The sequence below is a fragment of the Triturus cristatus genome, chromosome 2_1 (assembly GCF_964204655.1).
Source record: "Triturus cristatus chromosome 2_1, aTriCri1.1, whole genome shotgun sequence".
Taxonomy (NCBI): Eukaryota; Metazoa; Chordata; class Amphibia; order Caudata; family Salamandridae; genus Triturus; species Triturus cristatus.
Genome location: NC_140581.1, coordinates 315,746,152 through 315,773,845, shown reverse-complemented (window position 1 = coordinate 315,773,845; position 27,694 = coordinate 315,746,152). Strand labels below are relative to the sequence as shown.

General features: G+C 43.2%; 1 protein-coding gene across 1 annotated transcript in view; it reads left to right on the top strand.

Moving 5' to 3' along the window:
* The first annotated feature begins 220 nt into the window (after positions 1-220).
* C2_1H5orf34 (chromosome 2_1 C5orf34 homolog) overlaps positions 221-27,694 on the top strand; it is a 245,527-nt gene continuing 218,053 nt past the window's right edge. Inside the window, exons 1-2 of the mRNA XM_085631217.1 lie at positions 221-334; positions 868-1,085. Coding sequence (XP_085487343.1) covers positions 891-1,085 — 195 coding nt within the window. The 5' untranslated portion in view covers positions 221-334; positions 868-890. The remainder of the gene's footprint in view (positions 335-867; positions 1,086-27,694) is intronic.

The following is a 27,694-nucleotide window of genomic DNA, read 5'->3' as shown; positions in this document are numbered from 1 at the left end:
TAAATAACTTTCTATTTCTGAGCGAAGAGTTACGAAAACTCTATACATCTTGTGCGTTGACATATGCCTTAAAACGTTCTCAGCGTGTTGGTTTTGAAAGAAAAGATAATAAAAATCCAGATAGAAAATTTTAAACTGTACGAATTGCGTATCTCTTCTAATAACATCTAATACAACTCATACACCCTCACCTCTCTGTAAGATGGCCGCTTTCTTGCAGGAAAGAAAGTCTGCAGTTTATCGCCGTCTTTCTGGTTCCTTCCGAGGGCGGGAGGCTTGAATAGCTACTCTGCAGTTGGGATCTGCGGGTGACTGTGGAGCTGCTCAACAGGAGGTAAGAAAGTATACCAAATGACATGAGCCCGAGGTGGCGCATCCTACTACGATGCAGAGGACAGCTGGCAGGGAATGCTTACCCATGTCATCCTCAGTGCTGTGTTTTGGCAGTAACTCGTTTCAATGTAATCATGTAGCGCCCCTCCCATCACGCTTAATGCGTTGACGAGAAGTGAAAAAGGCAGCTCATAGTGGCTAAAGTTGCGCAAATCGGAACGCTTAATTTTAGCCTTATTACCTAACCTAGTTACTGCCACACAGTCAGCAAAATTGCGGAACATATTTATTGTAACACTGCTGCTTTGATGTACTGCACAAGTCCATTAGGTTGAATACCAAGTTGAAACGTATTTTTCAATTGTGCTTATTGTGGTATCCGCTTGTCAACTTATGAATATAAACATGTTTGTAAAAAATAGGCTAACCAAGGGAGAAACATTGAGGTCAGTAACATCTGAACAGCTGTAAAAGGTGCCGTAATTGCATTCTAAATAAGGTTTTCTGTGTATTTCTGCTTTGTTCCTTTCTCAGACTGCCGATCTGAATGTTCTGCGATGTATCCTGAAAGTCTGTTTGTCCTCTATGAGGATGATTCGGTAGAAGTGCAGTATTTGGATGGTTCTTACTTCCAGCTGTCGCCGTGTGGTTGTGAATTTTTGTTTGAAAAATCTCTTCCTGCTTCAGCACATCCCTTACAGCAGCCTGAAAGAATTCGTCAAAGGACACAGTTTGCCGTTAGCAGTTACAGGGTATGTGAAAAAAGTAGATTCTATCGTAATGTGGTAGAGTGTGACTAGAGCAAAGTTTCTTCCTGTTTGCTTGTGCACTAGACCTACCTTTTGAGAGCGCGTGGTTACGTTTTGCACACTGAAGTATGAAAAAATGTGATGAATGGAATGCTTTACTTAATCTCAGCCACGTACTGTTCATTCTTTCTCATTAAAACTGTTCATTTATGGACAAAATCAGAGGCGCAACTAGAGCCAAATTACGGGGGGGGGGCTAAGAAATTTCGGGGGTGGCTGAATCTTTTAAGCCATATGCAGAGTGGCTCTTAGAATGGGTGAAGAGGCCTCATTAACATGCAAATGGTCTTTTAAAGACCTGTGAAGTGCTCGGGTGCGGCTGTGTGTGCGCCGGGAAGCTGTCTCATCCCGGGCTGCCATACACGACGGCGGCGGGGAGGGGGGGGGGGCTGAAGCCCTGTGAGTCCAATGGGTGTTGCGCGCCTGGCCAAAATAAACACTGTGCTAGACTGAGTCCACGCATGCCAGTGCTTCATTTGTAAAATACTAAGTGCAGGTGCTCGCATATTTTATTTATTTTTTTTTTTTTTAAGGCCACATCCTGGCTCTTTCCACTTCCTCCAGTGGCCCCACCCACTTCCTTTATTGGCTCTAACAACATCCACAAGCCTCAACACATCAGAGCCACCTCCTCACTTCTTGAGTTCCACAAGAAGCTGAAGACCTGGCTCTTCACACCTCACACCAACACACCTGCCCAAGCACCTGGATACCCTCTCAGGTGATTAGTGCGCTTTACAAATCAATATAACATAGGGGAAGACTGTGACAACAACTTAACAGTGAAACTCGAATTACAGAATGTGTGTAAATCTCAAAATGTAGCTTTAGGAAAGATCATTTGAGGACTTGAGGCAGCTTTGCAAACTAAAGAGAATGTGCTTGTACTGTGCTGGTCGAAAGAAAGGTATGAAGGAAGGAACACTTCGAAGAAGGCAGCAACAAATGCAGTAAGGGGAATACTGGAGTGAGGAAATAAATTAGTAATGGATTAAAGAAGGAGGAAATAGGAAAATGTGAAAAAAATGAAAGGATTGAGGGAGAAAGGAAGTGAGCGATGTGTGGATGAATCGGAGGAAGAAAAGGAGACGGAAGGGTTGAGGATTAAAAAAAGGAAGAAATTAAAGAAGGGTGAAAGCAGGGAAAAAAGTAAGGAAAGAAAGGAGGATGAAGGAAAAAATGTACCAAGGAAGGATGGGGAGTAAATGAGGGTGTATGGCAGCAAGAATGGAATAAGGAAACGTGGCATGGCTGGAGGTGCTGATTAAGAGAAAAAGGAAAAAGATGGGGCAAAGGAAAGAAAGGAGTTTAGGGGAATGGATAAGAGTATGAAAAGGTACTTGGTCAAGGAGGGATAGCGGAAATAATGACAGTGTAAAATTGCAAAGAAATTGAAAAACAAAAGATTAAAATACATTTCTGGGCCCTTAACACACCATGTTTGTTTGTAAAGCACATGTTCACCAGAGGGGGTCTTGACACCGAATTCAAATGTTGTTATCCAGCTCAATGGAACTAATTTTATCGACCTCAGAAATATGAAAGACTGAGTGGCCATGCCAAGGTTTGAAATTATGACCCTGGTATCAAAAGCAGATTCCTGGAGTAGATAAAAAGATGTTTACAAGAAGGAAAAACATAAAAGGGAGAGTAAGGAAGGAGGAGAGGTCTGAAGGAAAAGATAGATACTGAAGACAAAGAATATGAAGAGAAGTAAGGGAAAGCAGAGATTGTGAGTGCAAGATTGAGTGGAACACGATGAGAATGAAAAGAGGGGAAAGGCAAGGGAAGAAGAGCAGACAGCAGGGAGCGCATGACAGGAGAGTGAAAGGGAAAGATGAGAAGGTGAAAAACGAAAAGCTTAAGGAGGAGAGGCGGCGATTAAGAGGGAACGTGGACGTAGGGCAGAAAGTGAAGGAAGAATAGAGAGAAGGAGAGAGGTGTGAAGGGGCGGAAGAATAACAGACACTGAGGGAGGGCAAGAAAAGACTACACCTCTGCTGTATTAAATATACTGTAATTAATTCAAGTTGAGGAGTTTCAGGGCTCAATCATTCTTGGCCTGTCTCATCAATGCATAGCTGTGCTGTCCAAGACCCACAATAGTGATTCTTTAACTGTGTTAAGGTTTTATGCCATCAAAAGATGTTTTGTGGAATCGCTATAGGTTTTCCTGATAAAAGATAATAAATTGTCAGTTATACCATTGGGATTAGGCTTGGATGAAGAATCAGTCTCTCCTGTTTCAAACAAATAGTTCTGTTACATGATCAGGCCATAAGTCACAATCCCACTGCCACCTATTTTAAAATTAAATCAGATATTCAGCTATATTCAGAGAGGCTTCCACAGGCACGTTTGAACTAATAATGCACGAAATTGAGTCTTCCGTCTCTGCTATATTAGGATTGTAAATTATGAACAGCGAGTATCAAAAGGATCTCTGTGACAAAAACAGAAGCCCACTGATGAGTAACCTGTATCTAATTAGATAGCCGTTACTTGGCACTAGACAGAGCAAGTTGATTGGCTGATGAATGGTGAATCTGCATATTCAGTGACAAGATAACTCTGGGAAAGAAACCCTAACGACCGTAGGGTTAACAGTGAGAGATGAAACTTGAAGAAAAAGAAGAACTCAAAGATTTTTTGGGGCGCCAAAGATGTTTATAATTCCTAAAATGTTAAAATACAAAGGCATTCAGTGCCAAAGTCATTTTAACAGAAACGTTGTGACTGATTAACGCGTATGAGCATTAATCTCTTGTGTAATGATTGAATAAAAGATCTCAGTTCCCCTAGAGACAAATTGCACTATCAATCTATATATTATGCTTTGTATACCCCCACAACCTGGCCAGTGAGCATGTGTTGCTTGAACAGGTGCCTATCACAGGGACATGCTAAAAGCGAGAATATTCGCACGTCCTGCAAGCCTGCCAATCCTGTATAAGACACCAGTATGTTCTTATATTACATTAATAATATCCCTCCCAAGAACATTCCCGTGAAAGGAATGGCTCTCCGTTCCTTCGGAGTGCCCCACGAACTTCCATCCACATCACCAGCCTGTTCCTCCAAAGAGGAATAGTTTCTCTCATCAAACATTCACTTTCAGGAACAGTCCTCTCCTCTCCCTATTTTAAGAAGAAATTACATTCCAAGTATATTCTCGCATAATAGTGTCTGTGCTAGCTACCCCAGGGCTGACTCGCTGTATAAAAATAACAGCAGCAAAATGCTACTACTACCAGCAATAATTAAGATGCTTGCACTGCCTATACTACCTCAAATTTCAAGCTAGAATGCCAGTAATATCAGTGGGTTAGTGCCCAGCAGCAAAGATTTGAATACAACATGAGATTTTTGTTCCACACCTTAATTTTGAAGTCAATAAAATGAGCACCACTGAGTTAGCTTTTTAAAGTGCTATGAAGTCCCACAAATAAGTCTTAGTATTATATTTTAAAAAATAGGGTGTTTCATAAGCGTTGCAGAAAGTTACTGCACCCAGCGCGCTTCTTACCATCATGGCTTCTGACTGCCTGCAGTAGGGAGCGGACTGCCCCATATTAGCAGACTGAACTGAACAAACTAGTGAGATGAGTCACCAGAACCTCCGGGTACACATTATTGGGACTGCCTTTTAGTTTTAAATAATCTGAGGCCTGCTTGTAAAACGCTGTTTCCTTCTTCTGCCATTGGCTGATTCTCGCTGAGGCTGCGCAATATGCTGTGGCAGGCCACGTGTGAAAACACTGATTATTGGTCCAAGTCCTGACACACACTTGATGATTAGCCAAAGAAGGACGGAGCTGGGCTAATATATTTTCCAAGTGGTCATTGGTAGCGCACTAGGGCTACTATGATTGATTGGAATGACCTGTACGCTGAGGCAGGGACCTAGGCAGTTTATCGTGAAGTGTGTGTGTCTCATAATAGGGCGGCCAGGCGGCCGGCCGTGGCATCCAATTTGAAATATTTTACGCACACAGTCATGTGTGATATCAGCTCTTCACCAGGGAGACCCATGTGAACTCAGTGAGCTGGCAGTAGCCTATATCGCATGTAGACCCGGCCCTGACAAATAAGTGCCAGTGCACTGACGCACCTCATCAGAATATGTTGGCCTTTAGTCCTGGCTACCTCACAGTGCACAATCTGTACCCCTAACTTAGAAAGGTAACTGGAGGTATATTGAGCCTCAGAACATGACAACCCGAACTCCCAAAGAAAATCTTGGAAACAGATCTAAAGCCCTTTCTGTTAGAAATGTGGTTTCTGGTTGGCTAGGGTATGCACCTAAGCCAGGCAGAACCCACCACTCTAGTCGGGGCAAGTAAGATACATACCAAAGATAACCTGTGCTCACCCTCTGGTAGCTTGGCACAGAGCAGGCAGGCTTATCATCAGAGGCAATGTGTAAAGTGTTTGCGCAACACACACCCGTAGCACAAAGAACACACCACAAAAGAGACTCCACACAGAATTATATCAAAATAAATAGTGTATTGTACAGAGAGCATAGACCGAAATGATATGAATCACAAATACTGTGGACCTTATGTAATTGGTGAAATATTACTTGTTACCCTGACAGTGCAAGAATCAACATGACATACATAACATCAGGGCATGAAATGCAATAATTTGGTTAGAGGCAAAAGTACATAGGTCACCCAACATCACCAATGGTACACAAATCACAAGAAGTGCTAAGACTGTCAGGGGAAAGCTCCATATCCAGGGACTGCTTGGAGCAGGTCCAGCAAAGTTGCAACGGGTGTCTGCACTCCACTGCAAGGAGTGCAGCTCCGCAACTCGGGGGGCCACCCAGGGTTTAGCCTTCCTCAATGCGAGCACAGTATTTGCCGTAGGCTCCGGCGCTTCCCCTGACCTCCTGCTCCACAGAGTAGGTGGGGCCCAGCGTTAGACTAATCAGTAGCTTGATGGGCTTCCCTGCTTAGGGCGATGGAACATGGACCCAGGCCCGTTACTACAGGGGCATGTTCCAGTTCTGCGCCTCTCTGAACCCAGTTGGATCCCTCTGTCTATCCTCTCCGAGCCCACTATGCTAACCCACAGGTAATCCTTCTCCTCACCTGCGGACCACATCAGGGAAGTGCCTAACTTTAAGTTGTTCACTCATGTATTCCAGTAGGCACAGTACCACCATGGCCAACAAAGTGATGTGACCCATCCCACCCCTTGGGTCTGACTTCTGTCCCCTACCCGAAAAAAAACTCTGTCCATAAGGACAACAACCAACATAGTTCACTGACCTCTCTCAGCGTCCAGAGCCAGGCACCAGGCGTCTGTCCTCTGTGGTTTCGCAGTGGGGGATAGTAGCCCCAGATGGATCGCATCCTTTCTCCACTCAACCTCCCACCAGTTCTGGGGTGGTTTCCTAAGACTGGTCCTTCAGCCCAGGGTATGTACCCTTAGGCTGGACAGGAGGCAGGGGAGAGTCCTTCCTTCCCCTGCTCCTTCTTCTGGGGTTCTGTACCCTCCTTTTGGGAGTGCTACCCCCAGAATCCAGAACTGTCGGGGTGCTTGTGGCAGCCGCCCTGCTCAATTCTCCCACCAGTTCAGCTGTGCTATCCTGCAAATAGTCTTTCAAACCAGGGTCTGTACCCTAGGGTAGAAGTGGGCTCAGAGGTGAGTCCTTCCTCTCTGGCCCCTCCTTCTGGAGTTCTGCACCCAACTCCCAGGTATCCCTAGAAGACAAAACTGTAGGGACGCTTGTGGTAGCCCCTTCCCCCAGGTCTGGGTTGATACACTGAACCTGGCTCTCCAACCCAGGGTCTGTACCCTTGGGCTGAACAGGAGTTGGGGGAAGATTCCTTCCTCACCCTCATACCACTCCATCTGTGCTTCTGCACCTTCCTCTGCAGAGTGGCACTGCCAGACACCAGAACTTGTGGACGCTTGTGTCATCCGCCCCCTGCTCCCTAAGTTCTCCTGACACTATGAAGTCTCTGTAAGTGGATGGTCTCCCGGTGCAGACTAGTCTTCCTTCCTGGGGCCCTCTCTGAGTACTCCCCAGGCTCTGGTCTGGGCATAGGGCACCCTGGGAATTCACCCACCCCTACCTCTCCTACCCTTAGAAGGGACACAAGGACCCTTTACCCATCTCACTGTCTGTCTACTTTGAAACTCCCACGCCCTCAGTTGGGAGGGAACCGAGATACACTGCCTTTAGGATCACTCCCAAATGCCTTTCCACACCCTCTGGTACTCACCCAGAGGTCTGCCTCCTTTGCAAGTTCCCTGGGGTCAGAGACCTTGCACTCCCAACAGGTGTTGGCGTAGCCCTGGAAAACAAGAATGGAACATTTGCTCTCTGACAATCAGATTATACAGCCCTTCAAAATGGTTTATTGTGATACCCTTTACCAGCCATCCAGTTCTTTGCAAAAATCCTCCAGAAATTCCTCCCTTAAGACTGGAGAGACAGCTTCTTGCTGCCCCTGAACCTCAAACTATACTTTTCAGGAGTTAAGCCATACCTTGTTATCAGGGTTTCCTTCTTGGGGGTGCCCTTCTGCCTGTCACTCCCTTCTAGGGACAGTGGAACATCCCTCCCATGCTCTGGAATATACCTCCCCAGGCCAGTTTCCCAATCCTCCTCAGGGATCCTGCGCACTACCCGAGCTCTCATACTTGAAGCTAGGTACCAAGTCTGTGGATATGAGAGCGGAACTTTTCACACTGAACTAAATATTGATGCCACCACTGGACTCTACCTGCAGCGCTGGTGAGTCTAGAACTCCTAGACTACGCTCATAGGACAATCGCCTCTCCTCAAGAGCTAGTTTCTCCTGGCGCTGGACCTTTCAGCCTTCGCCATCCTCTCTTCCACTAAGGCTATTTCAATCCCAGACCCTTCTCTCTTCTACAGCCAGTTGGGCCAGCTGCAGCCTCAGGTCTCTCTCAGCTGGTCTTTCACTGAGCTCCTCAGTGGAAAGGGTATGGGACGTGACACTGCTCCTGGCACTATACCCAGTAAGGGGCTCCCTATCTATGGGGTACTCTCTCTTTCTACTGTCATCACTTCCCAGTCATTTTCACCCTCCCCCTCAAACTCTCTTCAGGGTCACTGCTTTTTAGGCGTGCGGATGGGGAACCCTCCCACGCGGGGTCCTCCTCAAAACCATCACCCTCCTGTTTCTCTGTTGACAATTTTATCCGGTCTCTTTCAAAATAGTACAGGGTTTTGTGAAGGTCCCCACTCATAGGTAGTTCCCTCTCCCTGCAGAATCCATTCAACTCCTCCACACTGTACAACAATAGGTAGTCGGGATGAAAGGTTAACCCCAGTTTGACCAGGTACGAAAACACAAGTGTAACAAGAAGATTCTCAGGCGTAAGAGCTGAAGCAGGAATTAACCAATCTGACCAGTGAGAGAACCGGATAAAAACACATAATGGTCTATGTGCACAGCTGTAGTAAGGCAATTAGTCACAGTGGTATCGCGCAAATGCAAGTCCTATCCTCGCCGCTGGTCACCAATTTTAGAAATGGGGTTTCGGGTTGGTAAAGGTACGCACCAAAGCCAGACAGAACCCGTCACTCTAGTCAGGGCAAATAAGTTACACACCAAAGATAACCTTTGCTCATCCTCTGGTTGCTTGGTGCAGACTAGGCAGGTTTATCATCAGAGACAATGTGTAAAGTGTTCGCATAACACACTCACACCAGAAACACAATCAACACAGCACAAAAGAGATTCATATTGAATAAATTGGCAATGAGGTGATATGTGTAGTTTTTGCATTATAACGGATTATTGTTTGCAATAGGTGATGTTTGGTGATGATCCCTGGCATCTGAATTTGGAAAATATTGTGGCCAGGCTTTTTTGAGTGATTGGTTTTAGTGCGATTGTAGTGTAGTATGGGTTATAAATGTGGATTGATTGTGATATGAAAGTAGGAAGTAAGACTTGTGGAATGTATGCAGTAATTTGATGAATAAATCTTGGATTGGTTGTTTTTAATAGATATTGTTCTTATGGAAGTAATTTGGTTATTCAAATAATGAATTAATTTGGAATCACAAAATGTTAAAATAGTTCCAATAAAATTGAAATCAAGCAAAAGATTGCTCAAGGTTGTTGTAGATTTGTTCTAGGCACCAGTTAAAAAGTAAAAACCAAATGGGTTATCAGTATTGGCATTCTCTTGTTGTTTTTGTTAGAATAAGCTCAGCCTTACTGATTGGAGCCTGCACCCTGTATACGTTTCTTTCACTTTCTAAAAGTGGCATTTCTAAAATAGTATTAAACCCTGCTTACTGGTGTAGTTGGATTTTTTTTATCACCTCCATTCTAAACCTATCAAACACGGCAACACCACTGGTGCTGCAAGCAGTATTTAAAGTTAAAAGTTGAAATTGACTGAGAAATAAACCTGTGTATTATCCAATCTGCTGATGGTACATCTGTAGCTGTAAATGATAATTTTTGTAACTTTTCTGTGTGTGACATAGTGTATGTCCCGTCCTTTCTGGCCATAACGGCCTGTTCCTTCGTTAAATTGTATGATCAAAACAATCTCGTGGTATTTAAGTGCTTCCAAGGAATGCGACCAGTGCGTAAAGTATGTCCAACTTAGTAGCATGAAAGACCTAATCTGTTTTTGCCCATGTTGCAAAACTGATGCCACTCTGTATGATGTCAATAACAGATGACACAATGTTATTGAGACTATATCCTATTGGATAATGTAGTCCTACCAATGTCAACCATTGCTAGAATCTTTTCTAAATCTGCTCTGTCAATTTCATGTTTTCTCTCTGCAGCTTCCTGCTGTGACACTTTCCATACAGAAAGCGCTTTTAACGTGGCCCGTGAACTAGTCTCAAATTGTGTGATCCTAGGCAAATATTTTGGCTTATGGAGCCGCCTTTTTCTTCATTATCACATAAGAGAGCACCTTCAAATATTCAAGTTCGCTATTTCTGCTGTACAAAAAAACTCTTTATTTACTAGACTAAACGTTTGCTCCATGTATAATAAGAAGCGAGCCCACATATAGGGTACACGTGATGCCTTGTTTGCTTCTTAGTTGACTAATTGCATTGTCATCTGGGCAGGAGCAGGAATATTTTTTTCCCAGTTCATGTGGTTAAAAACTCTTTTCAACAATATATTACTAAGGAATGATGTGGTAGTGCGCTGTCATTTGTAGATAGCACATTTTTCATTGAAATGGCCGCACAACTTTCCCACTAACATGTAGTTTTACTTATAAAACTATATAGAGCTATGTTTGGAAATTGGACTTCAGCAAAAATATTTAAAATTTGCACATCACCAAGTAAATTGTTCTGATTTGTTTTGAGTCTATCAGAATCTTTTTTTTCACCACAGAATTACAAAAAGATGTCTTCATAACTGGTGAAATATATCTGAAATGTTTGAGCAGTTCACTTAATAGCTATTTCAGTGTTACAAAAGAAAAGACTGAAATCTTACAGCCTTTCAATTCACATGCTTTGAACAGCGTGGTTGTCACGCAGTTCACTTTACAATATCCTCTAACCTCAGTCACAGAAAGAAAAGTCAATGTAGGAATACAAACTGACTTTTGACCACTGTCTCTGAAAGCGGAGCAAATGTTTCAAGATAACAAGATTTTAAGGCATCTTTATTGCTCATTTACTCTTTGTGAGCAAGCAGAGCACCTGTTGTCAGCTCACCAGAACAGGAGCGTAGGCTCTAAAACTATCTCATCCTGATTAAATCTGGCTCTCCATAGCGAGTGGATTTTTCTAGCCCTGGCTCCTGAGTGTTGCGTCTGTACGTAACGTGGGTCTGACCTACTTATGAACCCTTTTGTGTTGTAGAGAAAACATGTCGACATCCGTTAGTTTCTAACAGCCACACTATCGCTCTGGATTGGAACATGAAGAATTGTGTGTTCCATTTCTAAGCATGTTGTTGAATGTGCTCTCCCTGTAATTTGAGAATTGTTGCCAATTCCTGAAACATGCAAAAGTGGGAATTTTTGGTGTATATAGATCCTTTATCTTTGCCAGACTGAGACAGAACGTCTGCTGCACAGTTGTATTGAGGAAAATTAGTAGTTTTGTTATGAGGCATGCTCTAAATAAAGCCTAGTTCCCCTGAATCTGCAAATCTCTAGTTTCCCATATAGATTTCAAAATGGTTTTCTCTCTCCCAAAGTCATACCCTTGTGTTGACAACTGGGAAATGAAATATGCAGAATAAATCAACTTGGGGTCAATGAGCATATATTTCTTTATTGGGGAAGGTGTGAGTTTTTAATAATAGGACTCTGGGTCTACTGGATTGTGACCAGAAATATAGGCTAACTTCTGTGCAAATGCCTACAAGCTACCCTGTAGTGGTACAGGCCAGTGTTCCCATTAGGTGTAATTAGATACTGTATGTGGAGTACTTGCTTTATGTAAATAATAATGACCATAATGGTCCTCATAATTGGATGTACCATCATACAATGTTTCACTATTAAATGTGGAGAGGAGTTGGCCTAACGGCTAGGGCGGTCGACCTTGAATCTAGTGATCTGGGTTCGAGTCTCGGCAATAACGCTGAACATACTGTGATTCTGGGCAAATCACTTAATCTCCCCGTGCCTAACAAAAATGAATGTGTCCTCATGTAATGCAACTGGTGCTATGTAAAGCGCTCTGATACCCGATTAGGGTCAAGTTCGCGCTATATAAAACTCTGTCAAATAAATAATTACAGTGTAATGCTGTAAAACATCAAGCATTTCATGTACTGTGTGAATGTCCTAATCATCAGAGATAGTGCCAGAAGTCATGACGTCATGTACGGAAATACGGAAAACATAGGGGACTTGTAATGTCTCTGTAGGTCCATATATATCGTACTGTATGTTATCCCAAACAATTCAATCCGGAACCGCAACCACTGATATGCTCACCAGGGAAAGGTCTCTTTGCACTTTGTGTGTTGATGAATGGGGTTTTAAAACCTTTTTTACGAGTTCAACAGCATAGCGTTCTGGGAGATAGTGTCCTTTCGGAAGCAGGAAAAAGACAGTCACAAAACAAATCCAAATGAAGAGGAAAAGTAACAAAATTGTAATCCAAATGTATAACCATGGTGGGACAAAGTATGTCTTCTTGAGCCAAATGAAGAGTTCACGTGGTCCCCTCTGTGGAGGTGGGTTCTGGCGAATCTGAAGAGAAGTCATTAATGTTGACAAAAGAGCCAGAGGCTGTTGATACAAATGTGGGAGGCTTGTCGAGCTGTATAGACCTGGCAGATGACTGTAATGGTGGGATGTCGTAAACACCATCATTGTCTGCTTGTAGAGTTGAACTCTGTGTAGTCATACATGGCTATTGTGTGGTAGTTGCAGATATAACTGGAGGTAATGACTCTTATTAGCTGTCCCAAGCCAGGGAGAAGAAACCTCATTGATGGTTAAAGCTTGTAACAGGATTTCCTGTAGGGTAGTGAGATAATCTGATAGTCTGATAAAATGCCTACGAAGAAGTGTAGATGTAAGTAAAGTCATTTCAGAGAATATTTCCCTTAAAGTCATGCAAGCAAATGTTTCTCAAGGGTCAACATTTAAGAAAGATATCAACTTTAAACATGAGCTTGTAAAATGGTAGTGTTCCTGCCCGGGCCTTATGTGCCAACATAATAGTTATTTTGCACAGCATGCCACCTCAGTTTGGACCCAGCCGCATTCAAATTAGTCTTAACCCTGCTACAAATGGAACAGTCCAGCCCGACCTGCCAGACCAGGTCCTTTCTGAACCAGAACACAAGCAACCTGTTTAATACTACTTCCACATCAAATATATTAATTTCAACTTTATTCGTAGAGTAAAACGCCAGCCATTGTAAAGAGTCCTCCACACTAGCTTCTAGTCTTCGAGCAGAATGACAGCTTGCCTTCTGTAATGTTTAACAATGCCTTAACTTTCCATAACACCGAAGAGTGACACGCTCATCTGCGTGTCAAAAGAGTTGCACAGCCTGATACACATTTGTAATCCATTGAAACACGTACTCAGTATTTTTTCAAAGTTAATCCCTTTTATTTTCCATTTTTATCCGTCACGTCAAGGATATAAAGTTATTTTTTTCAAGCATTTTCATTAGCGCAGGAATTGCCCATCCAGGCCTATTCACAGGCACGTATAAACTTCATTCCTCTGTATTATACAATTAACCCAATGCATTTCGGTCATATGAGACCTTCTTCAGGGGTATCTAAAAAATGGTTAAAAAACATTTGTTAATGAAAAACTTTTTCCATCCCACCCAAAACAAAAACTGAATGCTATATTTACAACTGTACCATACTTTGTGTTTCTCCCTCGTCCCTCAAAACCATGAACATAAAACACTCCCCCTTCTACCACCCATTCTCTATCCAAAACGCCTACAAACACACGAGCCTTGATGTTCCTCTCGCCTTTAAATTGATAAAGTTTACATTTCAAAACACCCGTGTATCAAACCTTCTAACTCTTCTCCTCACATTTCTATCAGATTTTTTCTCACTTAAAACTTTAGTATACAGTCAATACCCTCCCTAATGTTTACCTCTCAACAACTTGCAGTCTGCCCGGTCGTATTCTCTCCTCGTGTTTGGCGCGTTTGCAACGGAGTGATTTAATTCAAAAAGCATTTATCGGCTCCACCTGTGATCACCTCGTGTCACGTGATGCACCTATCCCTCCTTCACCAGATTCACCTCCCACTGAAAACCAAGCTACCCACAATTACCCTCCCTTACTATTTAACTACATCCCCCATAATACCTCAAATTACAAAGAAAACAAACTACGTGAAAAACAAGCATAACAACCCTGTGTACTTCAGTTCTTCACCCTGATGGTTCAAATTACACAAATGTTTTTATATTGTTGTATGACTCAGAGAATCCTTGGCGTGACAACGTTGCTTCGTGAAATTTTATTCTTTTTCTTCCTTCTTTGGGGTGCTGCCAGGGTTGGAATGGCATGAATGCCATTCCAACCCTGGCAGCACCCCAAAGAAGGAAGAAAAAGAATAAAATTTCACGAAGCAACGTTGTCACGCCAAGGATTCTCTGAGTCATACAACAATATAAAAACATTTGTGTAATTTGAACCATCAGGGTGAAGAACTGAAGTACACAGGGTTGTTATGCTTGTTTTTCACGTAGTTTGTTTTCTTTGTAATTTGAGGTATTATGGGGGATGTAGTTAAATAGTAAGGGAGGGTAATTGTGGGTAGCTTGGTTTTCAGTGGGAGGTGAATCTGGTGAAGGAGGGATAGGTGCATCACGTGACACGAGGTGATCACAGGTGGAGCCGATAAATGCTTTTTGAATTAAATCACTCCGTTGCAAACGCGCCAAACACGAGGAGAGAATACGACCGGGCAGACTGCAAGTTGTTGAGAGGTAAACATTAGGGAGGGTATTGACTGTATACTAAAGTTTTAAGTGAGAAAAAATCTGATAGAAATGTGAGGAGAAGAGTTAGAAGGTTTGATACACGGGTGTTTTGAAATGTAAACTTTATCAATTTAAAGGCGAGAGGAACATCAAGGCTCGTGTGTTTGTAGGCGTTTTGGATAGAGAATGGGTGGTAGAAGGGGGAGTGTTTTATGTTCATGGTTTTGAGGGACGAGGGAGAAACACAAAGTATGGTACAGTTGTAAATATAGCATTCAGTTTTTGTTTTGGGTGGGATGGAAAAAGTTTTTCATTAACAAATGTTTTTTAACCATTTTTTAGATACCCCTGAAGAAGGTCTCATATGACCGAAATGCATTGGGTTAATTGTATAATACAGAGGAATGAAGTTTATACGTGCCTGTGAATAGGCCTGGATGGGCAATTCCTGCGCTAATGAAAATGCTTGAAAAAAATAACTTTATATCCTTGACGTGACGGATAAAAATGGATTAAAATGGAAAATAAAAGGGATTAACTTTGAAAAAATACTGAGTACGTGTTTCAATGGATTACAAATGTGTATCAGGCTGTGCAACTCTTTTGACACGCAGATGAGCGTGTCACTCTTCGGTGAAATTTCATTAGGCACTAAAGGAATGGAGCGCCTTCAAAGAGTATGCACGCCGAATCTGATGAACTTGAATTACAAAACATCGCGGACAGAAGAGGGTGTGCTTCAGGTCTTAGTGACTTTTTGAAATAATTAACTTTCCATAACAACATTCTACTGACCTTGTCTGCACTAGAACATAGATAACTACACTAAAGAAAGTTAACCTCTGCTGTCAGGATCTGTTCAATCTGAGACATCAGTTGCAGGGTCCTTGTATATCTCAAGATAGTGAAAGATCCACACTCAAGTAAATTAGTGCGATCCTGGCATTTCTTGGATATTCTAGTAGGATCTTCACTAGCAGGTATCACCTGTGGCATGCTTCATCATTGGATCCTCACCCGCTACACCTAGTGTGACAGGGTAGGTGGGCTCGGCGCAGTTTGTAAGTGGAGCTTTTTTGCTAAGAATGAGGGAATATAAGTGGATTAAAATTGCCTTCCGGATTCCGGTATAATGACCCAAAACATCGGTCGGTTGACATGCTTCAGCCTTTTGTATACCATTACGGGTCAACAGGCTGCCTTCAGAACAAAATACTATGTTTCATCCCTACGATTCGTGGTTGGTATTTCCAACTCTCGACTAGTTAAATCGGACAAACAACATGAAGCATACATGCAACATACAGACCATAATGGACCTTATCCTCTTTATGGTCTTTGGATTGTGAAGAGAAAATATGGTTATGTTTCTGTTAAGGGGCTGCCTTTTGCCACCTTAAAGTATATTGTCTCATGCCTTGGCACAACATGCTTAATGTGTGCAGCAAGACATGCAAACATGTGAGGTCACGCCGATAGGGTTCACTCTGTACATGGATATACATTTAAAAATACACATAGTAAGGCAAATAAAATAACTATAAGTGTTCGACATGCACGCACAAGTGTAAATAAAAAGGTCTCTCCTATGACCTACTTGTCCTATGTTTTAGTTAGGCTTCATAAGGCAGTGGGGTAGGTTGATTCCGTATAGTCGCTCACTGAGGAGATAAGAAAGAGATAGCTGGCTATTGATCTACTTGTTCAGTATGCGGTTTGCCTCCATTTACCACTTATTACCACTTATTCTAGAAAAATCTCCTGCACTTACTTCGTCAAGGGACATCATCCTTACTCTACACCTACTTGGCTCCCTCACGGCTTGGATTTTGGCGACCCTCGGGCATGGCAGCTTTTTAAATGGAGTGCGGATACTGTTGTCCGTCATCATACGACTCTTAAGTGTCTTATGAGTAAGGGTGGCTGGGAAATGTAGACCAGCCTCCCATGATTGTCAGTCAGTGCGCATTGGGTTTGAGGTGTTCTGAAGGGCGCTGCCTCTCGTTTTGTTATTGGCTGTCACTGCGTCACATGTGGCGGCAAGGTCGGGAAATGTAGTTCTGTCTCCCGCGAGAAATGTTTACAAATGTCCACATTATTCCAGACGCTCAAATGGCAAAAAATTTGCGATGTGTTATTACAATTTGTGTCCTGAAGTGTGGGGTGCCATCTCCACTGGTAATGGCTCATATTGTGTCACGTGGGGCGAAGAGTGTCAGGAAATGTAGTTTTGCCTCCCTCTGCCATGATTTACTGCTTCTTGTGAGCACTGTCTACAAATTGTGCTCAAATTGTAGAATACATGAGTTGTCACCTGATGTCCACAGTGTCTGGTGGATGGTACATTACGAGGGCTATGATAAAACTTTATTAAACTCAAGTCATTGCCAGATGGCTAATGTGTGCCATGAATAGTGCATGGCTAATAAAACTATAGGAGTCAAGTGAATATATTCTGAAGATATTCTGAAAGAGTGTATTAGGTCCCCCCTACGATGCAGTGCGTAATGTCAAAAATTGTGATAAGTACTAGTCAGTCTAAGTCATTTACAAAATATTCCACCATGGGATGTCCTCGTTCAGTCCTTGTTTGTGCGTAGACAGTTTATAAATCCATTGCTGCTCTTTCTTTTTTTTTGTAAACAAATTTTATTCGGCAAATACATATGTCGCGAAGCTCTGTAACCCAGAGACTTCCATAGCATCAAGAAACAACATATCGGCTTTGACAATTTTCTCATGAGATACCTAATGGAAATAACATAAGAGACGTGCATAACAAAAACCGCCCCCCCAATTAAATGAACATTGAAAAATCCATTGCTGCTCTTTCTTGAATAGGATTTTCTCCAGATGTTTGCTATCCGTGATAACCTGTTCTAGGATGACCCATTTGAGATCTTTTATGGAGTGCTATTGTAGCGTTCTGCCATTTTGGTGATAGTGCGTCTGCAGAGAATATTACATCTATGTTCGCATATTCTTGTGCTCATTTTCCTGGTTGTCATGCCTATGTATTTGAGATTGCAAGGTCAGGTTATCAAGTATATTACCTGTTTCGTATTGCAATTTGTGTGTTTTCTCAGTTGCACTAGAACATGCCCATACTTACAAAACCCCCAAAATACAACATACCTCCCCCCTTTGAACAAAATAAGAATAACAAAAATATATTAAAAAAATTAAGCAAAAATCATTGTAAAATACACACAATTCAGCAAATAATTACTACATCAACATAAATCTTCAATTACACACAAAATCCTGTAACTATTTGGTATGTTTCACAGTTCTGTTAGTTTTCCTGTACTGATATGATAACTCAATATCCTTATTTTCTGTTTCTGAAACAGAACCACACACATTATATGCACTAGACAGAAGATCAATTAGACTAGACTCCTTTGTCAAATCAAAAGTCGAATCATCACTAGTCTAATTTCTACACTCGTTCTCCTTACTCTCCTGGTTCAGAACCTCATTTCTACATTTATTTTCTCTACTCTCCTTTAGATTCGAACTAGACCCAGTTCCTAAATGCTTAGTGAAAATTTTGTCCAAATTACAATTGCTCATCTAATTTGTAGACTCACTATTTTCCCAAAGAAGTTGGAGAACTGAGACAGCATTGCCATAGGCGATTTCTAAGGCTAAATTCACTTACTATACATCACAAATTAGATTAGCCAAGAACTACACTAAAGAGCTTTTTAAAGTGGTCAAACGCTTAACTAATCCCCCAAATAAGCATCAGACCAATGCCTCTCAAGCACTTTGTGACAACTTGGCAACGTTTTTTTAGGGACAAGATTCTCTACATTTACTCTGAGTTTTATTCTGTTGAGACATATGGGGACGGATATCTTGTTCAAGATGTCTCCGTTTGTGCACCATGGCTGTTGTCTTTTCACCTATGTCTGCATCTCATGTGAAAGAGATCCTGATGAGTATTAAATCTGATTCTCCCACTGACCTCTGCCCTCCTAAAATCTTGCAGATGGTCCTAGAAAACATTTTCAACTACATCCTGAGATCTGGTGTCTTTCCTGTGTGCTGAAAGGAAACTATTAGCGCCCCAATTCTGAAAAAGCGGAATATAGAGCCAGATGAGTTGAAAAATTACTGGCCAATTTCCCTTCTCCTCACCCCTGCGAAAATCCTCGAAAAACATTTGAACAGAGAGTTAGTTCAGTTCATTACTGACCACAATCTTCTGGACCCTTTTCAAAATGGTTTCAGAAGTAGTCATAGTACGGAGTCAGCTCTCATCACTGTCCTTGACATGATGATAATGCAGGTGGACCAGGGTGGAACTGCAGTCCTGGTCCTATTGGACTTGTTGGCAGCATTTGACCCTCTCTCCCTCACACATTATCAGACGGCTTCACCAAGTAGGGGTGGGTGCCAAGGCGCCTAGAATTGCTGTATTGCATTCTGGTTGGGAGAAGTCAGATTGTAAACTGCGGTCAGTTCAGGGCCAAGGCTTCTAGTGTCCCATGTGGAGTGCCACAGGGCTCCACACTTAGTCACACACGTTTTAATTTGTACGTTATGCCTTTAGCGACCTTTGTGAGATCTTTCGATTTCCAGGTGTTGCTATATGCTGACGGCGCACAAATGATTGTGTCTTTCACTGATAATCTTTCTGAAACGGCAGAGAGTTGTAAACTCTGCATGAGTGATGTGAGCTTCTGGATGAAGAATAATTTCCTTAAGTTAAATGCTGACAAGACTGAAGTTATGATCTTTGGAGCCCAGCAGTCAGTCTGCTCAGAGTTATGGTGGCTGGAATGAAGTGGGCCCCTCCCTACCCCTGTGGAATCAGTTAAGAATCTTGGAGTACTAATGGACACCTCTTAATTTTAATCTACAAGTAAATCGCACCACAAGCAGTTGTTTATTCATCATCCGCACCCTTGGGATGATTTTCCCTTTTATTCCTGGAGAATTTTGCAAATTAGTGGTATTCGTGTTGGTCACCTCACGGTTAGATTACTGTATGCTATGTACCTTAATAACTACAGTTACTCCCTGAATAAGCTCCAGAAGTGCAAAGTTTAGCTGCACATCTTATTCCTAACACCCCGAATTATCTTTTGGTGAAAGCAGGCCTTCGAAGCTTGCACTGGCTGCCAATTAGTAGGCGTGTGATCTATTTTTTTTTTTTTTTGATGATCAGTTTTATTGTTTTTAAATTAACACATTTGCAGCAAGAAAACAAAGCCAGCTTGTCCAATAGTGATCAGTAAAAAACAGTGACAAAAATAGGGAAATAATACCCCCACATACATAAATCCAGCTAGGAATAGCTAGCAACAATGTTCACAACCATGTCCATAGGGAAGCCTCAGGAAAGCGTGTGATCTTTAAGGCGCTTAGTATAGTATACCTAGCTCTTCATGGCAAAGGATCAGTGGCCATCAGGTCTGCCTTTCATTTGTATAGGCCAACCAGACACTTAAGATCAGTCTCTAGAAAGCAAGTTATAGTTCCCAAATTTCGAAAGGCAAAATGGGGCACACGCTCCTTCTCTGTGCCAGCTGCCAAGTTATGGAATATCCTGCCAAGTTATATTGCTGAGACTGAGTCTTTCGTTTCTTTTCGACCACATTTAAAAACTTGGCTCCTTATGTGGTAGGCCTTATTCTCCTGGGTCTCCGTCTATTTGTAATCTTTTGTTATTTTTAGTTTTTGCAGGTTCTATATCATCGTGCCTTTTCTTAATGGGGTGGGTTCTCTCCGATAGAGTTCAGGAATTCTTTGATGCATCGCTTTGATATCCTCTGGTTAAGTGCGCTTTATAAATCTATTTTTCATTTTATTTCATATCATTCATTTTATTAAATATTTATCAATCCTGAACTAACATTCCCAGACTCGAACCATTGTTATTCACATTCTCTGACCTTTAACACATTCCTCTTACTTCACCACGTTCCATTCTCCACTTGTACACACCTTGTGCTTAAATTTATGATATGAGTTTCATTGAAAAATTAGAAATAGATTTTCCAACCAACGCTTGTTTCTGGATTTTGACCAAATCACCAATATGAAAATCCTGAGCTTTAACACAATGTGTGAAATTATAACAAAGCTTACTTTCTCCTTATAGCTCTTTACTATGTTATCCACATCCTCAGTCCTGGCATTATGCTCCTGGTCTGCCTAATCATGGACAAAGGACAAAGCTTTGATACCAGATCCTTTAGTCGAAGAGGCTTGTATGGACTTAACTCAGTAGTGGAATGTGGCACTATATGATAATTTCAAAAATGATCTCTCAACGCATTCTGAAATCGATTTTAGCACTTCCAGCTAATTGTATGGTATACTTAATTCTGTTAACTCTCTCCACCAATCCATTACGTTGTAGACTATAAAAAGCCACAGTGATATGTTGAATACCTTAAACTGCAAGATACTCTTTATTTTTTTTAATTTTTTTTAAATGTTTATTTTTTTTTCTCGAAACAAACAGCACCCCATTCTCTGATACCAAAAACTTGGGCTACCCTTCAATTACAAACCCACTTTCAAGAAAGCCAGTAACAGATTTATTGTTCTTTTAATCCTTTTTAGGTCGAGCCCAGAGCAGCGTGCATGCGCCGCTCTAGGAGATTACCTTTTGGAATCGGTCTGCACTTTTGTAACACTCGTGCGTTTGGTGGCATACACCTTGCGGGAGCGAGCAGCGGCGCGCAGGGGCCATCGGTTTGTAATTAGCGTGGCCGCGCGTGCTTGTTTACATTTACCTGTCTCGCAGTCGCTTTCACTTTCTTGCCGGCTCAACATCCTGTGATCTTGCGCAAAATCACTTAATCGCCCCGTGCCTACCCTGGTTTTATTTGTTTACATTTATTTTTATAACGTGCGCTTCTGGGAGGGGTCAGGGGGCGAGGGCTGTGGCATTGATGGTGTTCTTTATTTATTTCCGTTTATTGCGCTGTAACATAGCGCCAACTCACACTCTACATGCTATGAAATTGTGTGAAGGAGGAGTGGTGTAGTCTGTGCACTATGATGACGTCATCAAGCCACTTAAAAAGCACTGCTAACATCTGCAGACATCCAGGCACCAACAAAGTGTTGATTCACCTGGGATCCAAAGGTATGGTTGTTAATTTGTTCAGCTGGTTAGAATGGTAAATGCCTACTCTTACCCTATAGCGGTCTTACGAGGAGTTCAGTATGGCTCTATATTATCTCAGCATTGTTCAGTTTTTATATGGAGCCAGTTTTATATGGAGTCATGTTACTCTCTAGAGTGTGTATTCATAAGGGGGAAATATTCCAGCTTTAGAAGTTTTTCCCATTTTTTGTATCAATCAGGACATTAAAATACTGGTCAGTATGGTAAAACAACGGTTAGGTGGCATCCGTAGTGGGTATGAAAGAGAGAGAGAGAATGTGTGTGTGTGTGCGTGCGTGTGTGTGGGTATGTGTGAGTGGGGTTCATGGTGGAGTCCTTGTTTCCAGTTGCTATTATAAGGATGACAATTATAAGGGGACACTTACACGACGATGACTGAGTTGCATCACTGGGCCTCAGAGAGGATACAGGACAACCTCGCAAGTGCTGCTGAATTAGAAGGCAACAATGAAGAAAGATAACTATGCCAATGAATGGTAAGTAATGGGCAGGCTAAAAGCCCCTTTTTAGGATTTTTTAAAATTTCTTTATTTTACACACAATAGGTCGCCAAGAGCCAGTGCAGCGCATATGCACTGCCTGCAGGCTCGACATTAAAAATTGTGTTTTTACCAGTGCTATAAATGGTAATCTGGAATTGCAGGAGTACAATTTTGCTACTGAAGAGTGGTAGTTATCTCCCATTGAAAGCATTCCGCTCCTTCTGAGAACTGCTGGTAGTCTCCCTCTCAGGTGAAACGAGTTGAATTGCTTGGTACCTGAGAGTACCTGCCAATTTAAAGCCTCTTTAGAATGGTCCTGGAATTCACTTTCCTGTGTCTTCAGATTGGAAGTTTATCCTCTTTTGTTGTAAGGATCTAAAAAGCTTGTTCTTTCATTTTCTTACTACGGAATTTGATTCTAATTTAGATATGTTTTTGTGTTTTTTAATGGAATTTCGAGCCACCAATCTACTGGCTTCTGGTAGACCTAGAGCCTCCAGAGGTAATCGAATTTTAGAGATAACTCCCTGAGATTTAGGACTCAAAGGCCAGACATAACCGCAGTGCCTGAATCTAAATTAGACGGGCCATCTCTGTGCCACTGTGCACAAGCCAGTTACTGGACGAGTATGGCAACGTTCTCGGCGAAAAAACAACTGAAAATGTTCCGATTTGGCACTAGAATGGAAGTAAGATTTCAGAAGCCACACTTTGTTGAAAATAAATTCCGCTCATTAACAATTATACAATCTTGACCAAAAACCCTGTGCCGAGCAAGTTCCTTCGCTTTAGCAGGCATGAACTACAAAAGAAGTCATTCGATTATGCACTGTCATTTTGTGGCAAGTTTTGCAAAACAATTTCTGCACATATTTGAGTAAAGATGGATGTCAAAGTGAATGAAAATAAAGTAGTAATGAAAAACATATTCCTTTTAAAATAGTCACACTTTTTTTTTGTAAAACATATTTTTATCGACAATTTGTATGTTTATTACAATTACACAAGCAATATTTGCAACAATTTTTAATACTAATCTAGTTTATCGTTTAGACCGGGATACATAAGTTTCCTTCTCGGGGTATTGCCCGGTGTCACGTATTGCGCACAAACGCTTACTGACCACCACTCTTTACGTGTCCACCGTGCACCTGTGGTTATTACATCAATGATTTTCGTAGTCCACGTCTATCGCTCTTCCCTGCTTTGTCACGGTGGGTGGTTCAAGCCGCTGCCCAGGCTTCAGGTAATGTCCTCATCAATGTCACTGGAGTGCCAATCGTTGCAAATGATGCATTCATTGACTCAGTCAATTACTTGATACATTCTGCGTGGTGGGTGGATTTTCTGGGGGGCGGAGGGGGATGAGGGAGGCAGCCGTCTCCCCTTCCACCGACCTCGCTCTCTCATGTACCATCTGTCTGTCGCCTCACCAAGACTACTGGTTCCCCTTCTCGTGGCAGATATATACTGGGTATGCTCCTGCCTTGTGTGTCCAAAACTGTCCGGGTGGGAACATATATGTCACTCACTGTCATTCCCAGACTCCCTCTCTGTTGTCTGTTCCTGCTCTGGGTTTTCCCAGTTCGCTAACACTTCTTTCCAAAAGTCTGCTATTGGTCGTCTCCGAATGCCTCTGCCTCTCGCTTCCTCCCAAATCAGGGCTCTGTCCTCCGCTCCTGCCCAACCAGTAACTTCCATGTTCCAACTGGCCACTTGTGGCCCAATGGGGGATTGCCACTCCAATGCTATCAGTCTCTCAGCTAGGCCCAGGGCCAGGTTAAACAAGCATTTGCAATGCATTAGGTCTCGCATTTACGCGAGTTTGAGCTATTGACATTGCAAATAACAATGCCTATTGGCATTGTCATTTACAATGCCAATAGCTTTAACTCGTGTAACTGCGAGATCTATTGCATTGCAAATGCTTGTTTCCGGACTGCAGTGAGAACAGGCACATCCATGTGCGCGTGCTCACACTCCTCACTTCTCATTAGTTACGGCATGACCTTATGCCCGGTGAGCATTGTAGGGAAAGGGAAATCCTTTAAAGAGAGTCATTTTCTCTCTGGATTTCCCTTCTCTTTGTGAAACTCCGGAGCAGCAACATTGTCGTGGTGTCACCAGGGCTTTAAGTGGAAGCTTTTTCAAAATTGTATACAAGCCGTAGTTGCTGCTTATTTATCTTATGCAACTAGCAACCATTGACAAAGCCAATAGTACTGACTTTTTGTAGGTATGATGTTACTTGTTGTATCATATATCTGATGCAATGACAGGAACAGCAAAATACAAGTTGTGCGGCACACTACGCTAAACACAGATTTTTAGCTTGCGTGTTTTAAGCCATGCCCTTAATTACATTGACCACGCCCGTTTGAGAGACCCCCCCCCCAGTGTTTTCATCCCACTTAAAGCCCTGCATTTGCCCTAACGGTTCAGAGACTGACGCCATGACTGTGTGACCAACAAAGTTGACCTGAATTGTGGCTGGCTTGGCACCAGTCTTAGCTGCGGTCCCTACACCTGCGTGTGCAATACACAAAAAATCAAGTTGTTTCCATAGCCGTTCGCGTATAGCTCTCTCACTCTGAGCTAACGCCCTCTGGCCGCCGCCATTCACGGCGTGTAACGAGGCCACGCCCCCTCGCTAGCCACGCCCCCTCGCCGAGTACATAAGCGCTGAAGACGAGCGCTTTTGCTACAAAGATCCCCACTCCTGAGGCGAAAAGCCGGGAGCTTGCTCTCCTATTTTAAGCTGTTTTTAAACAATTGTTAAAGTAACCTTTGATCGTACAGACTTACTTTGTGTGTCAATTGCATTCCCCGGGAGCCTGCTGATTGCTAGCATCGCCCCCTCTCACTCTGAGCTAACGCCCGCTGGCCGCCGCCATTCACGGCGTGCAACGAGGCCACGCCCCCTCGCTAGCCACGCCCCCTCGCCGAGTACATAAGCGCTGAATACGAGCGCTTTTGCTACAAAGATCCCCACTCCTGAGGCGAAAAGCCGGGAGCTTGCTCTCCTATTTTAAGCTGTTTTTAAACAATTTTTAAAGTAACCTTGATCGTACAGACTTACTTTGTGTGTCAATTGCATTCCCCGGGAGCCTGCTGATTGCTAGCATCGCCCCCTCTCACTCTGAGCTAACGCCCTCTGGCCGCCGCCAGTCACGGCGTGCAACGAGGCCACGCCCCCTCGCTAGCCACGCCCCCTCACCGAGTACATAAGCGCTGAAGACGAGCGCTTTTGCTACAAAGATCCCCACTCCTGAGGTGAAAAGCCGGGAGCTTGCTCTCCTATTTTAAGCTGGTTTTAAACAATTTTTAAAGTAACCTTTGATCGTACAGACTTACTTTGTGTGTCAATTGCATTCCCCGGGAGCCTGCTGATTGCTAGCATCACCCCCTCTCACTCTGAGCTAACGCCCTCTGGCCGCCGCCATTCACGGCGTGCAACGAGGCCACGCCCCCCCCCCGCCTCCCCACACTATAATATGTGTCACTGGAGGAAGCGCAGCGGACGAGCGCAGCGGGAGCGCCGTCTGCGCGCCGAAGACGTGCCAAAGACTAGCCCGTCTGCGCCCGTCCGCGACAAGACCGCGACAGGCGCAGGAAACTCTGCCCGTCCGTCCCCCCCACATTTCTTACCAGCCCAACGACCTCCGCCAACTACAGGTCACTAAGCAGTGCCCTTGCATACTTGACCCAGCCGTGTTGCCAGGCCCATTTAGCTGCAAGTTCTGCCACTGGACCACTGATCAACACTCAGCCCTTTCTCCGGTCAAGGCACCATCCCCTCAGGCCTCCCAACCCTCCTTCAAAGGAGGTCTGATCAACGCACGCTCAATGTGCAAGCACAATCAAGACATACATGACCTCATCTTGGAGTCCAATTTTGACTGCCTTATGATAACGGAATCTTGGCTGACGGTAGACAGTAACCCTGATATTGCTGTCGCCCTACCTCATGGCTACTCGCTTTTCAGGCAAGATAGAGTTAAGGGCCGAGGCGGAGGTGTTGCAATTATTCTCAAAGACACCCTCTCTTGTCATACCTTCAGCTTGGAGCCCTTAAAAAAGACAGAAGGTCTAGGTTTCTCTATTAAACTGAACGAACACACTTCTTTCTCAGGTGGACTCATCTACCGCCCACCCGGTAATGCCACCGAGTTCCTCGACTCCTTGTGCGATTCTTTAGGACTACTTTCACTTAGATACCCATCCTTCACCCTCCTAGGGGATTTTAATCTACATCTCGAATCAAAATCAGATGCACAAACTATTAACTTCACTCAAACCCTTGATATGTTCAATTTTAGGCAACTTGTTACTTCACCTACTCACTCCCTGGGTCACACCCTTGATGGAGTTTGTACTAACTCTTCCTCACTATTCATATCGCCCCCTTCGCCACAGATCTGGTCTGATCACTCCCTAATCCCTTTCTACATTACGAGTACAAATCCGTCAGCCCGCAGTAAAGCTAATTCTTTCCCTAACAACCACATCAACTGGAAAAAGGTCCAAGATAACCTCATCCTTAAACCCCCAATACAAACTCAAGCCCCCATTCTATCTGGTAACATCGACACCGACGCCGACCTCTTCCACAACTGGATCACACAGGAAGTGACTTCCAGAATCCCACCTTTACGCTCCCGCACCTCCCGGTGTAAAACCAAAACAAATGCCCCTTGGTTTACACCTGAGCTAGCCAATGCTCATCTGTTATGCAGAAAGGCAGAACGTAAATGGCGAAAGACATACGAGGTGATAAATCGTCTTTCATATATCGCTACAAGGCAAAACTATCTCTCTGAAATCAAAACGGCCAAAAAAAACTACTACGTAAACGCCATCAAAAACTCCTGCTAAAAACAAAAGGCACTATTCGCGATAGTAAAATCATTTACGCAGCCCAAGGCACTTTTGCCTGAAATTCCCCCTTCTCAGAAGTTCTGCGACCAAATCTCCGACTACTTCGAGGACAAAATTGCCTCTATTCAAATCAACTTTCCCCCCCCAGCTACTCCACCAGTGCCCCTTCCACCGGACCCTCAAGGCAACCCTTTTAGCAGCTTCTCCCCGGTTACATTAGACCAAACTAGAGAAGCCATTCTGGCTTGCAAATCGGGCTCCCCGTCTGATCCTTGTCCCCCCAAAATACTTCACCAACTAATTGACGTGGTCAACCCGACCATTAACAACCTAATCAATACATCGTTCAGCACAGGCCTAGTACCCAGCCGTTGGAAAAAGGGAATAGTCAAACCCCTGATGAAAAAGGCAAACAAACCCCCAACAGACCTTACCAACCTTCGCCCGATATCGCTGCTTCCGGCCTTGGGAAAAATATCGGAACAACTAGTTCATAGTGAGCTAAAACGCTACCTGGACCATAACAATATTCTTCACCCCCAACAATCGGGCTTTCGGCCTAAACATTCGACCGAAACCGCGCTAATTGAACTGTCAGACACCATAAAAACCTTACAAGA